At 44.1% G+C, this 15,767-nt stretch overlaps 1 protein-coding gene across 2 annotated transcripts in view; it reads left to right on the top strand.

The window, feature by feature from the left end:
* Positions 1 to 15,295, top strand: part of LOC126997483 (myotilin-like) — a 196,446-nt gene extending 181,151 nt beyond the window's left edge. Inside the window, exons 5-9 of one of the 2 annotated variants that reach the window (XM_050858587.1) lie at positions 3,406 to 3,462; positions 3,997 to 4,169; positions 4,418 to 4,547; positions 7,963 to 8,115; positions 15,100 to 15,295. In XM_050858587.1, coding sequence (XP_050714544.1) covers positions 3,406 to 3,462; positions 3,997 to 4,169; positions 4,418 to 4,547; positions 7,963 to 8,096 — 494 coding nt within the window. In that variant the 3' untranslated portion in view covers positions 8,097 to 8,115; positions 15,100 to 15,295. Of the gene's footprint in view, positions 1 to 3,405; positions 3,463 to 3,996; positions 4,170 to 4,417; positions 4,548 to 7,959; positions 8,116 to 15,099 lie in introns of both variants that reach the window. The other variant, XM_050858586.1, reaches the window with a different exon arrangement.
* The last annotated feature ends 472 nt before the right edge of the window (positions 15,296 to 15,767 follow it).

Here is a 15,767-nt window from a genome sequence, read left to right as displayed (position 1 = left end):
ACTTAATTATTCTGAAGTGGATGGACTGAAGCAACACAGACCCGGACTTGCCCAAACGCGAGATGCTTTTCCCGGACTTTTTATTTACTTAGGTTGTGTCTCTTATCTCGGAGGCAGAAGAAATGCTCCCATCCCGCAACTCATTATTCAGCCACGATGGCCAAAGTGTGTGTGTGTGTGTGGGTGGGTGGGTGGGTGATAATTAGAATACCGGTAATAACAGTAATAAATAGTAAAAAGTAATAACAATAAATATTAGGAGAAGAAGATATGTTAGATAGGAAACACAAAGTAATATCGACGGAAACAAAGTAGAGATTTAACTAAGCGTTCCACCACCGACTATCCTGAAAGAGTGACAAAAGTCTATGTTAATGTATGTAAGCTAACACGTCACTTATAAGGATGTTAAGAGCAAAGAGGTCGTCAGTTTACTCATCCGTTACTTAAGAATTCTGTCTGACTTTACACTTGCCCCCAAAAGTCATTGCATCAAAACAAATAAACGACACCAAATTGCACGGATAGCATATTGCGTCATTTAGGAATCCTCAAACTGATCTGCAATGAGGAAATTTTTGGCCATTTGTCAGCCCGTCATTTAGTCGAGTCTTTGGGCGGTGGACATGGTAACTCAGATCACAGGACCGTTGCGTAACTAACTCGATTACTCGCCCCTGAATTAAATCACTGGCTTGGGTGAGGGTGTGCTAGCGAGGAGGGGAGGATTCTAGGGGTACAGGCAACGCTTACAACAGATGAGACGAAGGAAAGGAAAGGAAGGAAAGGCTATCATTTCGACTCACTGACGGCATAATGTCTTGAGCTCAGAATTAGTGTTCCTGTTTTCGTCTTCTAAAAGTTTGATTAATGAATTTATTAATGCGGCATAATATGAATATGTATTTAATCAAACACTGAATGCTTGCGGATATGAAGCACCTGTCATGAAGGAACAAAATGGTAGTATCTCAGTTTGTGTTCCTGCTCTTTGATTTCATATAAGAGAACTACCATTCGTTCCGGGAGAGCCGCAAGGTGGTAGCACAGGTGTCCCATTCTCTCTCTCTCTCTCTCTCTCTCTCTCTCTCTCTCTCTCTCTCTCTCTCTCTCTCTCTCTCTCTCTCTCTCTCTCTCTCTCTCTCTCTCTCTCTCTCTCTCTCTCTCTCTCTCTCTCTCTCTCTCTCTCTCTCTCTCTCTCTCTCTCTCTCTCTCTCTCTCTATCTCTCTCTCTCTCTCTCTCTCTCTCTCTCTCTCTCTCTCTCTCTCTCTCTCTCTCTCTCTCTCTCTCTCTCTCTCTCTCTCTCTCTCTCTCACACACACACACACACACACACACACACACACACACACACACACACACACACACATACACACACACACACACACACTGCTGAGTTGAGGTCCTCGCACATTTTTTCCTCATCGTTGCCAGGCAGTGGAAGTGTGCTTTGGAAAACAATCTCACACCGCCTCATATAAAACGGACGATTTATATTTTCAATGCTGAGAATGTTTCAATAATCATATGAACCTGGAAAAAACACTGATGTCTTTATAATCGTGATAAAAGAACGAATGAAATCGCATTTGTCTAGACACGTACGCGCGCCGACGCCCACACACTAACATCAACATATTTTTATCAATATCCAACGACTGTTTGCATTTATTTCGGTGCATATGAATTAAGTATTTTAATTGCAATTTGTTCTTGCAACACATGTACCTCATGATCCAAAATTCAATCCCCGGCTGTTTATGACCATGTAACTTGTTATACGAGTTATAATACCATGTGTGTGTGTGTGTGTGTGTGTGTGTGTGTGCGTGTGCGTGTGCGTATGCGTGTGCGTGTGCGTGTGTGTGTGTTGTTCCATGAGGGACATTAGTCTGCCGGCGACGTCATGCAAGCCGATTTGGGTGAGTAGATTATCATCATCAGCAATAATAGCTGCAGCACCGGAAGCAACAGAAGCACTAACAACGAAAAATCAGAAACAGAAGCAGCAGCAGGAGCAAAAGCAGCAACAGCAACTACAACAGTAACAACAATCGTGCCACAGGAACAAAGCGAATCTTTCTCTTTGCCAAAGTTTTTTTTCACTGAACTTCCTGCCCATGCAAACAACAACCATCGCCGAGTTGGTTTTTACACAGGGATAATATTCATATTTTCCACAATTCGTCTTATCTACTTTAGTGAACAATATTTTACTGTCATCTAGGGGTCGAGAGGCATCGCTATGCTGTCCATTAACTACTATTAACTATTATAGTAACTCTCATCGCCGCCGCAAACATGTGAACACCGTGCACTTCCATGAGCGACAAATATCATCATCTTTAACATTGGCACCCTGGCACAGGTTGGCACCGACTAATTAAACCCTTCACATAAGTTCAAGCGCGTTATGAGTCCCAACAAAATATTTTCATCCTTTTTTTGTGTCACTTGTCGGTAATTTTTCCTTTTTTTTTTTTTTTGCGCCCATGTTCTGTAAATACTTTTGATACATATTAATGTAAACTTTGGACGGCCCCAGGTGTGCTCATCTACATCTAATTGTTCAGATTTTATTTGTTTAGCCAATTATTTATTCATGCGCATAATTTATATTTTTTCCTGCCCCGTAGAATATTACTTTCAAGATCACTCATTCCTTAATCACTTTTATTCAAATTTGTAGGGGCGCGGCGGAGCCTTTGCCCGCTGCTACACTTAAAAACACGGCCTGGAAATTTCGGGAATTACTTTTTTTCATTTGACAAATTAAAATAATGTGCGCTGAATGTCAAGGTTTAAAGTTTTTGAATTGAAAATAAAAATAAGAAATGCCAAAGCCAAGAGTCACAGGCCAGGGTGCATAATGAGTGGCAAAACTTTATCCAAGAGTTCAATCGGCACTGCAAGGCTTCACGGCTAGAGGCAAAATGTGACCTTACCAATGTCATTCTTCCTCCACAGACTTACTTCTCAGTGTTTCCACATGCAAATTGGCTGTTTGGTATTAGTCAATTCCGTAACTCTACTTTTATGTCAAGATGAATAGTAGTGATATATTAAATGTATTTATTGTAAGAGATTCTCCCTGCTCGCTGGCTCACAGAGGCCACGTGTGTTGAGATAAAGAACTGTATGGAGATGTGCTGAGACTTGACACGCCGCCCCCACAGGCTCCTCCTCGTCTGTGGGTGTTAATCGGCAGGCCTTGATGAGCACAAGAGCCACTTCCATTTATTTAAAACGCTCCGATCTTGTACATGTCAGGATGATTATCTTCAATATTGCAAACCAAGGCAGTCGAAGTGCAAGGTATTGTGTTGCAGCTTACCTTCATAATATTTATCGCCAAGGTAGCACCCTTCACTTTCTTTGTGTCACGTAAGATCTTTCCTCCACAGACAAGCGGTTCCTGGACGGACAGCTGTACAAGATGCCGGCCACTATCAAGGAGCAAGGTGGGTGACCCTTTCGTTCGTCATTATTCCAAAATAGTAATTGTGTGTGTGTGTGTGTGTGTGTGTGTGTGTGTGTGTGTGTGTGTGTGTGTGTGTGTGTGTGTGTGTGTGTGTGTGTGTGTGTGTGTGTGTGTGTGTGTGTGTGTGTGTGTGTGTGTGTGTGTGTGTGTGTGTGTGTGTGTGTGTGTGTGTGTGTGTGTTTGTGTGTGTGTGTATTCTAGGTTTCTTTTTACTTCAAGCAGTACTGTTTTGGAATGCTCGGCCAAGTAGTACAGTCGCGCCAGCATTTTCTTTGGTATATTATGTAAGCTTTGTAAAGTTGGTCTTTGTTTACAAAACTTTCAGCGGGTATTAAAACTTAAGCCAAGTTACGTAGTCTGGGATCAGTCTGGCGCGTATAAATCCTCTTTAATGGCCAAACAGCCTCGGTTCATTTACGTCAGGGCTCTGGGTGTCAGCGGGTCCGTGTCAGTAAGTCTTTCTAAATGCCTCCGAGTCTGCCGCACGTTATCGAGTCTTGTTGGCCTCGAGCAGGTGAGTTCGGGACGCACATCGTGGGTGGCGGCACCAGGTTCCTGCAGGCGGGGTCGTCGCTGACCCTGGAGTGCGTCGTCACCCACACCCGCGCCCCGCCCTCCGCCGTCTTCTGGTACCGCGACAACGAGGTGCTGGACTACGACTCCCCGAGGGGCGGCATCTCCCTGGAGGTAAGTCGAGACGGCGGGGCACAGTATAAATTGTTATTACACAGAATTTTTTTTTTTTCGTTACACATAATGGTTTCTCTTTGTATGTTAATCTGCAAAATTTGCAATCAAATCATATTCGTTTTAAAACATTAAACGAAAAGCAATAGTTTCACCACCACCATCATCAGGGTCATCATTAAAACAAGCCACCACCACCACCACAACCCCCCCTCCCCCACCTCCTCGCTCCCTCCTCCCCCTGCCAGGTGGAGAAGGCGGGCCAGCAGACCACCTCGAGGCTGCGGATGTCGTCGGTGCGGGAGAGTGACTCGGGAAACTACACATGCGTGCCCGTCAACGCGCCCACCGCCGCCGTCACTGTCCACGTCAGCACAGGTCAGCGACGCCCTCCCTCCCGCTGCCTCCCTCCCTCACTCCCTCTTCTCACTCGCACTCAATCGTCTCCTCACTTCCTCCTCTACTTTAGATTCTCTTGCCATCCACACTCCTACCTCCTCCAAATTACCTTTCCTCTCCCTCACGCTCCCTCATCTCCCCCATACATTACTCTCACTCACGCCCTACTCACTCTTCCTCTTCTCCCTCACACTCTCTTTCTTCATGGTCTAGTTCCTCAACCGTTACGCCTTCTCCTCTCCTCCCTCGCATAGTCTCCCTTTTTCCTCAAACCTCCTTCCCCTCGACATACTCTCAATCTTTCCTTACACTCCCTTACACCATCGTTTTCACTTTCCTCCCTCACACTTTGAATCTTTCCTCGCATCCTCCTCCGTCCTTTCAGCCTCCCCTCTTCGTTTCACTTCCTCCCTCTCAGCCAATTTGTCTTTTCCTTATTCCCCTTACCTCCCTTTCCCTTCCCTTTGTGCCTTACCGTTCCCTTTCCTCGCACTGTCTTTCCTTTCTACCTCACTCCTCCCCTTCTGTCACCACTCCTTCCCCTCCCATTCATGACCCCTCCTATTTTTTTCTTCCTCTATCCTCCGGTAACATGACTCCGGTGGCTTTCTCTACGTATTCTTCAGTATGTTTGTGATTCGGTATTTCCCTTTTATTTCTCACTTTAATTTCTTACTCTTCCTCCGGATCTTGTATAAAGCTGTCTGTTCACTTGGTTTCCTGAACGTTTATATTCCTTGTAACCTTCATATTTAACGTCTACATCTCGCTTTCCTTCCTCCAGCCTACCTTCCGCAGTACATAATTTTTCACCGGATCTCAAAGTCATTCAAGTTCCATTTATCTCTTATTATCCTTCCGTCATAATCTCTGTTCTGCCATTTTTATCCTTGAAATGTTCGAAGCTTCACTCCACCTTTAATTAACTGGTCGACTTTCCTTTCAGTCTCTCGTGTTACTGTAGTTCTCGTTATTCTCTGATATCTTTCGGAGGCGCTGTGAATCCTTCCCCTTCCAGTTACCTCTTTCTTTTCCCTCCTCCGTATTAGTTTATTCTACCTCCTCACCCTTGTCACCCTTCTCACTCGTCTCCCTGTCAGTTCTCACACTCTCACACACTCTCGCTCTTTCTTTCTCACCTCTCACTTGCTACATAAATACACCTCGTTCTTCATCTCTCCCATTAGGTTCAATTTCCCTTTTATCAGCTGAAAACAAGGGGTAAACGATTCTCTCTCTCTCTCTCTCTCTCTCTCTCTCTCTCTCTCTCTCTCTCTCGCTCGCTCGCTCTCGCTCTCGCTCTCGCTCTCGCTCTTGCTCTTGCTCTCGCTCTCGTGTGCGTTATGTGTGTGTGTGTTAGCCAAAAAAAGGTTGTTTATTGGGCAGCATCCATCATGTATTTTGTTCCTCGCCTCAAGCTGCACCTCACCCCTGAAGCTTTCATGTTGCCTAATGAAACTTTGTGTGTCTGTTATTTGGGGCGTCGTTATTGTGTTCCTTTGTCCGAGCAGCGTGTGTGAGAAATTTGCATAAGGGAAATACTGACAGCGGCAACAATGATAACGACCACAACAAGAATGATGAAGAGGATGATTTCGATGATTATATGAATGACGATGATGATAAATTTGACTGAAATGATAAATAATAAGAAGGGAAGTGACGATATTAAGTATGTGCTGCTAACGAGGATTCAACAAGGCTAACCAGAATCATTTCAGAAAGGATTTGGCCCACACATGCCTGAAACATTAAAGCTACACGAGAGAATCACTGCTGTTGACGTGTATTCCAGACGTTCTGCAATGAAAAGCGTGTTGTCTTCTCTCAAATGTAAAGTGCGGTAGAGTGGATTCGTGTATTCCCGGCATGTAGTGTTTAAGTTATAATTGACGACCCATTTCGCTAGACTCACTTTCGTTTACAAAGGAGGCAAAGGAGGTAGTCAAGGGCAAACCAAAACAAAACCATATTTCACACATTGTTGTTCCTGCTGCTGCGCTTTAACGATCTTGTGGGCTCGTCATGAAGCACTGCGGCAGCATCGTGTGGAGCGTGAAGTTATTGTAGGAGGGAGAGCAGCAACGTGTCTCACCCTCCGGACACGCCCTTCCCAGCTGTGTCAGATTAATTACCTCGACGGCCCAGCAAAGGTTTCAGACCACTCAGAAAGGTCCTCCCTCTCAGGTCGGCAAGGAAGGGGACAGGCCTTACCCTATCGTTCTTCAATTTCCTTTTTGCGGCAAAGGAAGTAGCTCAAGGGCGAAATAGGAAAAGAGAGAGAGAGAGAGAGAGAGAGAGAGAGAGAGAGAGAGAGAGAGAGAGAGAGAGAGAAGAGAAGAGAAGAGAAGAGAAGAGAAGAGAAGAGAAGAGAGAAGAGAAGAGAAGAGAAGAGAAGAGAAGAGAAGAGAAGAGAAGAGAAGAGAAGAATAAGAAAAAGCAAAGAAATTACAAGAAATGAAAAGAATGAAATGAAAAGAAAAGAAAAGAAGAGAGTAGAGAGAAGAGAGGAGAGAGTCCACGGTAACAGCATTCCTTAAGCAAAAATAGAACAGGAGCTTACATTTCCTCCTTGCCCCACCTTCCTTCTTTGTGCTCTAGGCCAAAGACTCAATATAGCACAAAGTCTGGAGGGTTGACCGGATCACACCTCTCACTCTAACCTCTTTCAAACACTATTGATTGTTTATAAGCTGACTGTGATGTAATTTTATCCATCGACCGTTATAATTAGGGTCAGTATATCGATGAAAACACACATACACACGCACACAAACACACACACGCAGATGCATATATTCGCGTGGAATCCAAACGTTACAGTAATTGCGTATATGTGGACGGTCGTTGAACGGTGGTATAATAAACGGTCGCAGGTTAATGGCACCTCATGAAGTAGTAATTAGATCATCACCTAATAATTCACGACCAGATGAGAGGCTTCTAATTGACGCCACGCATAGATGTTTGCTTGTTTTTTGGTGTGTTTCCTTTTGTGTGAAGTTTCGCTTTGGTAGTGCTTCTGTGTGAACGTGGGTGTGGGTGTGAGTAGGTGTGTGTGTTTTTGTGAGAGACAGACAGACAAGGACAAAAAACAGGGACAGAAAGACAGAGACACACATTCACACAAACACACACAGACAAAGACAGAAAGGGAATCGATCTAGAGACAGAGACAGACAGAAAGACAGACACATACTCACACAGAAACACAAAAACAAAAAAGGGAGTTAATGTAGAGGCAGACAGACAGAGATGCAGAAAGACAGACATAGAGACAGAAAGACAAACTGACACAAAAATACACACACACATATAGACAGACAAAAGACAGAGTTAGTGTTGATGCAAGGCTAACGAGTGTTCACGCCTCCTCTCCTTGTCGCTGCAGTAGATGAGCTGCGGGCGGCGGTGCACCAAGGCGGCCTGAGCGGGGCGCGGCGAGTCCTTCCTTTAGGCAGTGGGGGGAGGGTACTGTCCTTCCTGCTGGTGGCGGTGGCGTGGCGGTGGGTGCTGTGCCTCACGTAGCAGCCTGGAGCACGCTAAGGTAGGTACGTCTAGTGTGTATATGTGTGTGTGTGTGTGTGTGGGTGTTGGTTTGTGGGGAAGGTTCTATATACACGGGGTCCCTAGTCATAACAATCCTCGTACGTCGGATGGAAGGTGTATTACAGTTACCGGTTTAATTAAGGTTAGCGTAGATCATCTGTCTCAGGCGTTGGTTTCTGGGGAGGGTTTGTACGGCGCCTGAATCATCACGTGTCTCTTGTTCGTTTTTTATTTCGTTTTGACCTCCTAACACTTATCCTGGAACGGGTTATAATGCTCAAACAGGGAAAAAACGTAGAAAGAAAAGTAGCAAACGTATAGGTGAGATTTTTATCGAATGGTAATATATTTTTTGTGAAGTCTTTCAGTCCAAACTTTCAGCCACCGATTACAACTTTGGCATGACGAGTGACAACAGTCCTGGCCGTAAGGTTCTCGGGGCATTACCTTCCCAAGCTTTACTCGCGAAAGTTTCAACGTGAGTGAAGGGAGAGGGCCACACTTAAGGAGACTTGGGATTCTTTATGTGTCGTAGGCAAGAGCGAGGATCACAGGAGCTACGGGGCGTGGTATGTGGCCGGTATGTGGTGAAGGTTTTGATGGGATATGCTCGAAAGTGCGTTGGGTGATGGTGATGGTAGCGGTGATGATGGTCTAATAATAAGGAGGTGAGGAAATTAATCATGAAGGAAGCTATCCGGAGATTTATCAGGAATTTGTTTATTTGTGTTTGTGTTTATGTGTGTGTCTGTATTTACCTAGCTATGATATTTAGAAAACCAACTAAATACGCTAGTGGGGTCCGATCTCTTGAGTCTCAGTTAGTAAAATTTTGCTTCTAACTCAAAATTTAAGGTTTTCGACTGGACGATCTCATTTTCCAGATTCTTTCAGTCCAATGTATCTAATGTGGAAAACGGTATTTATTGATATCCTTCAAGCGTATTTTCGTTTTCACTCTCCTTTCATGTCCTATTATTGATCCCCTGCCCAACAAAAACAGATCTCTACTAATTCTTTCTATTCCCTACGTTGCTCTGAACACTGGAATGCTTCCCAATCAAATACAATAGAATATGAGGTGAAAAGTGTTAGCCATAATAAAATACATTCAACCCGGTAGCAGCAGGGATCATGTTTCTTAATGGTCCCTCTAAGCGAGAAAAATGAGAAAAATCATCACTCACACAAACCATTTCATAACACATATCAAAGCATTTCTGATCAGTTTATGTATCATCTATTTTTGGTGGTTTAAATCATGGCACAAATTTGGTACGTCGCTGCTACCGGGTTAAGTAGTATTTTATAGTGAGTAGAAAAAATAATGAATTGCTGTCATCATTAATTATATAATCTACATGTTCTTCGGTGTGTTTATTTATCAAAACACGCTTGGTATCGAAAAAATAACATAACTTTGAAGCTGTGTTCAGTGACCGCGCCGCACCGGAACAGTTCATGCACACGTTTACTCACCCGGATTAGCGGATCACACACACACAAGCAAAATAAAAATAAAAAAGTTTCCACCGATCCGCCAGTGTGGGTCAGTTGACGGCCAGGTAATGAAACACGTAATTGCAGTATTTCCGAGGTATCGCTAGTTGGCAAATAAATGTTAGTTCCAACTCTGTCCGGCCCGTAAATATTTGTTACTTATGGGAGTCTAAACGTAACGCGTCTTTCGGAAAATAAACCGCTGCTCTTTGCGATATATCAATAAACACACAAACGCATATTGTTATTTTTTTCAGCTTCTCACCTTTTTATTCGGATTAAATCAATAAAAGATCATAAGTGGCTTTGTCATGCTGCATAAAACAATAAAAAGTAAGGTGTCATTTGAAAAGTCGAGTGGTTTATAATTTTTTGGTCAAATAGCAAAGGGACACAAAAAGGGGAAGGTAATGTACGGCGGCTCTGTGCTATCGCGTCCATTTGTTTGATTTGTGGTTATTGCTGAGATTGTGCATGTCAGGTCGAGGCGGGACTATTGTGTGTGTGGGGAGGGGGGGTGTCTGGGTTGGTGGGGTAGGGGGGAATAGGTACGAGTCTCAGTTAGATGAAAAATCGGCAACATTTGTTAACGGCGATGCCCGAAACGATAGCATGAGGGTACCGTGCATGGAGATATTGTGGCTGAATGATCAGAAGATATGCAAACAGGCTTCAGAGGCATGAAATATTGCATTGAAGTGAGTGCATGTGTGGGTGTGGGTGTGGGTGTGGGTGGGTGGGTGGGTGGGTTGGTGTGGGTGTAGGTGTGCGTGTGCGTGTGTGTGTGTGTGTGTGTGTGTGTGTGTGTGTGTGTGTGTGTGTGTGCATAATTCACCTACGGTCTGATCACGTGCTGGACTCGGTATCTTCAGCCAGTACCCTCATACACCTTTTTCCCCCTAAGAATACTAACCGTAGCAAAAAGATGTGATAAATATCTATACCGAAGCCCACACACATCAGAAAGATATAATTCAAAGCCATTTATCATTCACTTAACTGTATTTCTCAAACTTAAGAGGCATTCGGAGTTGTTATATGTATTATTGGTATACTTCAGCATTCTGTATTTGCATATAAGGGATTGAATTGGTTAGCGAGTAGGTCAACATCCACGAATCACTCAAACTTCACAAACGGGTGCAAACAAACAGGCGTAAACAAACGTGTTGCACTAAAAAAAATGAAAGCCGTATTGACAAAAGGATAACGGTGAACGAGAGAGGGAACGAGCAATTGCATGATGAATAAAAAAAAATGGTGATGCAAAGCGGAGTGCCCCGATCATGGAGGCAGCGGGCGGGCGGGCGAGGTGAGGTGTAGCTGCGGGGCGATGACGGGTGGCGACAGGGACGAAGGCTTTGTTTACCTGGGCGAGAGGCGGCGGCGCAGGCTTTATTGCGACACACGGCGAGTCTCATTCACCGTGTGTTGACCTGCGGGAGGGAAGGTTCGGCTTTGTGTGTGATGGGGGGAGAGGAGAGAGGCAGAGAGAGACGGGGAGAGAGTTGTCAGCGTTGAGGACACGTTTTAAAGAACCCGGTGAGGAGGCAACGCACTGTAAACATGTTGGGAAGAGTTCGCCGAAGTCATAACAGGATGCGCAAACGGCTATGAAAGTGCAAAGGGTGGCAGTCTGTAGGAGGGACGAGGGTTGAAGAGGGTAACAAGATCTGGTGACGGGGCAGGCTTAGACCAACTTTTGAAGGGGATTTGGGGAGATTAGGGTTATGTGCTACGTGAGGAAGGAGGGGGATTGAGGAGGGGTGGGGTTAAGGGAACGTAAGGAAGAAAAAGTTAGGTTATATAACCGGGGAGTTGGTTTTAGGGATAGTGTGAAGTTAATTTTAGAGGAGGATGCAGAGGGAGATGAGATAGAGGTAAAGGCTATAGAGACATTGAAGAGAGGAGAAGCGTGACGGATATATGATCACTTGGTTGTATAATGTTTGAAAGGAGAGAATCGATGAAGACTTGTGGACGAAGACGATCTGGAGTGCAGTTTGGTGGTGGTGGTGTTGATGGGTGCTGATGGTTGGTGACATTGAGAGAAGTTAGGTTACGTTGAAAATAAAAATAAATCCTTTTGGTAGGAGAAACAACACTGTGCTAGAGAGGTGAAGTTGATGTGTTGAAGAAGACTTATACATCTTGGGAAAAAATCGTCACAAACCAAGAATTTGAGTAGAGTTAAAAACGATCAATTCAGGAAGTAAACAAACAATCTCGGTCTCCTTCCAAGCGGGTTTCGTTTTCATTTCCATGGTCGACTGTATCGCGCCAGGCTGTCTGACGCTGTTCGTGAAGGCGCACTTAAGAAGCCGTTTCATGCATGCATAACGCGCTCACCTCCTTGCGTAATAAACACCGATGCTTCTCCTGAATACCTTCGTGTGAGGCGAAGCTAATGCGTTATCGTTCTCTGTATATGCAGCTTTACGTTTTCAGAAATGCTACGTGTAAAAATTTTAATATCATACAGTTCATACTTCGAAGATACGGCGTTCAGTGTCCTACGAGCAAAAAGTAATCATGATGCCATATAAATCTGCTGCAACTCTCATGTTAAAATGTATTAATTAATGACTAGGTGGCTATAATTTCATTGTCTCCACACGCAACAAAAAATATAATTCTTCTACAACATGAGAGGAACTTGGCCAGGAAATATCATTGATGCAACATAATTAGAGGTAGGAAAAGCTGAAACATTAAATACATCAATAAAAATGTTCCTTAGTGCCGTGAATATCGGACCAGCCGTGCCCCATTCTGAAACAACATGCAACAGATATGGCCAGCCGTGCGCAGCCAATCCCATGTCGCTGGATGACGGAGAACGTGTTGCTCGGAGGCTAAAATAAAGGGCGGATGGGTCAGGGCACTCCACTCATGCTCGGACAGTGCCAGCAGCGGAGAGTTACATAAATGCTGCCATAAAGGACAATTTGTGTGTGTGTGTGTGTGTGTGTGTGTGTGTGTGTGTGTGTGTGTGTGTGTGTGTGTGTGTGTGTGTGTGTGTGTGTGTTTTACTTTCAGATGAACTGCCTGCCGGAGAAAGTGGACGGCTCACAGACATAATTCACTTCTGCTGTGCTTAGCAAATTGTGTTTGTGTGTGTATGTGTGTGTGTGTGTGTGTGTGTGTGTGTGTGTGTGTGTGTGTGTGTGTGTGTGTGTGTGTGTGTGTGCGTGCGTGTGTGTGTGTGTGTGTGTGTGTGTGTGTGTGTGTGTGTGTGTGTGTGTGTGTGTGTGTGTGTGTGTGTGTGTGTGTGTGTGGTAATTTTGTGTTTTATGTGTGTCAGAGAGAGAGAGAGAGAGAGAGAGAGAGAGAGAGAGAGAGAGAGAGAGAGAGAGAGACACACACACACACACACACATCAATAGAAAATTACATATAATGACCTACAAACTCACGCATGCACTGCACCGTACTGCTTCCCCATGAATTAACTCGCTGTCATCACACTAAAAATCTCAAACATAGCGTCATTATCTTTGTATATCTAAATCCAGGTGTTTTTAGGTCAAGCAGTCGCCCACATTTGCTTACACTCAACAGGTAATCTTATTAAGCCATGGACTCAGGGGTCAGAGACAGTTCATATAGCACGAAGCTTTATGATGGAGTTTTCCACTTTAGCAGCGTGTGAAATGAGCCACGCTGGGGTAACTCACAGCTAATTGATGCCTCGTTGTTTACATGCTGGCCTCGTCCCGGTAACGATATAGGCGATTTCTGAGAGAGTTATGTGGCGTGGCTTCCGTTCACTACTTATTTCACGGTGACACAAAATCGTTGTCCGGAATAGTTTGTGGAAGCGGCCCCGTCCGTGTGGTTTATGGACACTGGCTTCGTGGGCCACGCCGAGCGGCAACGTGTGACCACCCGGCACGTCAGGACACTATCAGTACAGTGTGTGTGTGTGTGTGTGTGTGTGTGTGTGTGTGTGTGTGTGTTGTAGAGGGACACTAGTATGAATTCACAGGACCAAAGAGATAGAAACAGACTGGCCGGTTAATATAATGTAATGTTAGAGCGTCTTTTTATTTTCGTTTGTCGGTTTGTATGCGGCAGAGACCCACGACACGGAGTCAGGAGCGCTGGACCCGACTCTCCGTTTATTTACCTGACCAAGGATCGATGTAAGCCAGGTCTCGTTGGTCTCCCAGATCGCCCATTGGCAGGTTGATCCGGTGCCTCAGGGGCTAATCACGCAAGGTGCAGCAACGCCTCTAAAGGTGTCCAAAGCTTTTAAAATCATTGTCACATAATACGATGAAAGCTCGGTTTGCCCTTAATGGTTGTGTTTAAAGTTGGGGGTTACTGTAATTAAATTCGAGATCTTCAACCTTCATTTTTTTATTTTATCTTAATGTAGTAGTAGTAGTAGTAGTAGTAGTAGTAGTAGTAGTAGTAGTAGTAGAAATAGTAATAGTAATAGTAATAGTAGTGGTAGTAGTAGTAGTGGTAGTAGTAGTAGCAATAGTAGTAATAGTAATAGTAATATAAATAAAAATAGTTATAGTAATAGTAATAGTAATATTATTATTATTATTATTATTATTATTAGTAGTAGTAGTAGTAGTAGTAGTAGTAGTAGCAGCAGCAAAAATAGTAGTAGTTCCTTTCGAAGATAGTCATTGTCTAAATTTGCTGCTTCATTCACTTTAACTTTCCGTTTCTGTACTTCACAGATTTTGTAAAGATTCCTTCTGTTACAAAAGTTTGAGGTAAAAATGGGCTGCTCCAGGTGGTGCGAAAATTAATCGACTGACAATGAATACCGAGGTTTTTTGCTCTTTTATGGAACGATTACACATGTGAGGAAACGCCGTTATTATTTTTAATATTTGTTTTAAATATTATTATCTTTTTCATTTGATCAAAGATGCAATTATTACTTTTCGTTCCATGTGTCACTAATGAGTAATAAAAAAATAGGAAATATTGGTGAAAACATTTGTTCAGTTAATATTATAAACATATAATATAAAACAAAAATAGAATCCCAAATGTGAATAACCAAAAATAAAAAGGTAAAGAATAAGGACGACGGAGAGAATTCCAATTACCTTAACAGTGTCGCGTCGTTCTTAAAAGAATGTTAACGAGATTTCTCCGGAACGCAGCGCCCGACGGAGTTTATGGTGTCCACTGAGAATCCTTTGCGCCTGTGTACTGTAGTGTGTGGGAGTGTGTGGGTGTGGGTGTGTGTGTGGGTGTTTGTGTGTGTGGGTGTGGGTGGGTGTGGGTGTGGGGGGGGGGAGGGTTGTGTGTATGCAAAACGTTGTGTCTTAAGTTCGTGTAGGAAATATTACCACGAGTTGTCTACATTACGAACTGGAGTGAACCATTACATTGAAGTCGGTGCAGGTGATAAAACCAGGTAATGTGCATCAACAAATAGTAAGGTAGATTAATGTGAAGAGGACTATAACATGTGCGGTGTTTTATGTGTCTCGTCTTTCCGCCCCGGCAGGTCAGCGGCGTGTGTCTCCCTCAACGCCTGGGTGTGTGGCGGCCCCTGGAGGAGTAGTGTGGCGCCCCTCAGCAGCACGCCTGGCACACACACACACACACACACACACACACACACACACACGTTTCACCCCCCCCCCCCCCACACACACACACATACACACACATTTCTCCCCTCCCCCAACACACACACATACACACACATTTCATCCCCCCCCCCCCCCCACACACACACACACTCACACCAAGATTTTATTGTATTATAGGATTTGAATTAGTTTTTTTTTTTTATCATTAATTTAAAGCCAATGCAACTAAGGCTAAGCTCACAAATTTCTTTAACGATGAAGAACATAAATTTTGCACCGTAATTACCAGGCGATATGTGAGTGTCGCTAAAACGGGATGGGAAAAATATGGTGATGGAACTGTTTGTTATGAAGAGTATGGTGCTAATGATGAAAATAAATACAGTGATGAGAATAGAAATAATAAGCAAAAAAGACAAACAATAAATCAAACATCAAAGGAATCACCTTCACCAAAACACTCTCACCAAACCGATTAGCACCACCACCATCACCACCACTAACACCACCACCACTAACACCACCACCACTCCCACAAGCACCAGCACTACCACAACCACCACTGCCACTAACACCACCA

This window comes from Eriocheir sinensis, chromosome 12 (assembly GCF_024679095.1).
Source record: "Eriocheir sinensis breed Jianghai 21 chromosome 12, ASM2467909v1, whole genome shotgun sequence".
Classification (NCBI taxonomy): Eukaryota; Metazoa; Arthropoda; class Malacostraca; order Decapoda; family Varunidae; genus Eriocheir; species Eriocheir sinensis.
Note: the sequence above shows the minus strand (reverse complement) of the source record. Positions and strands in the feature narration are given on the sequence as shown.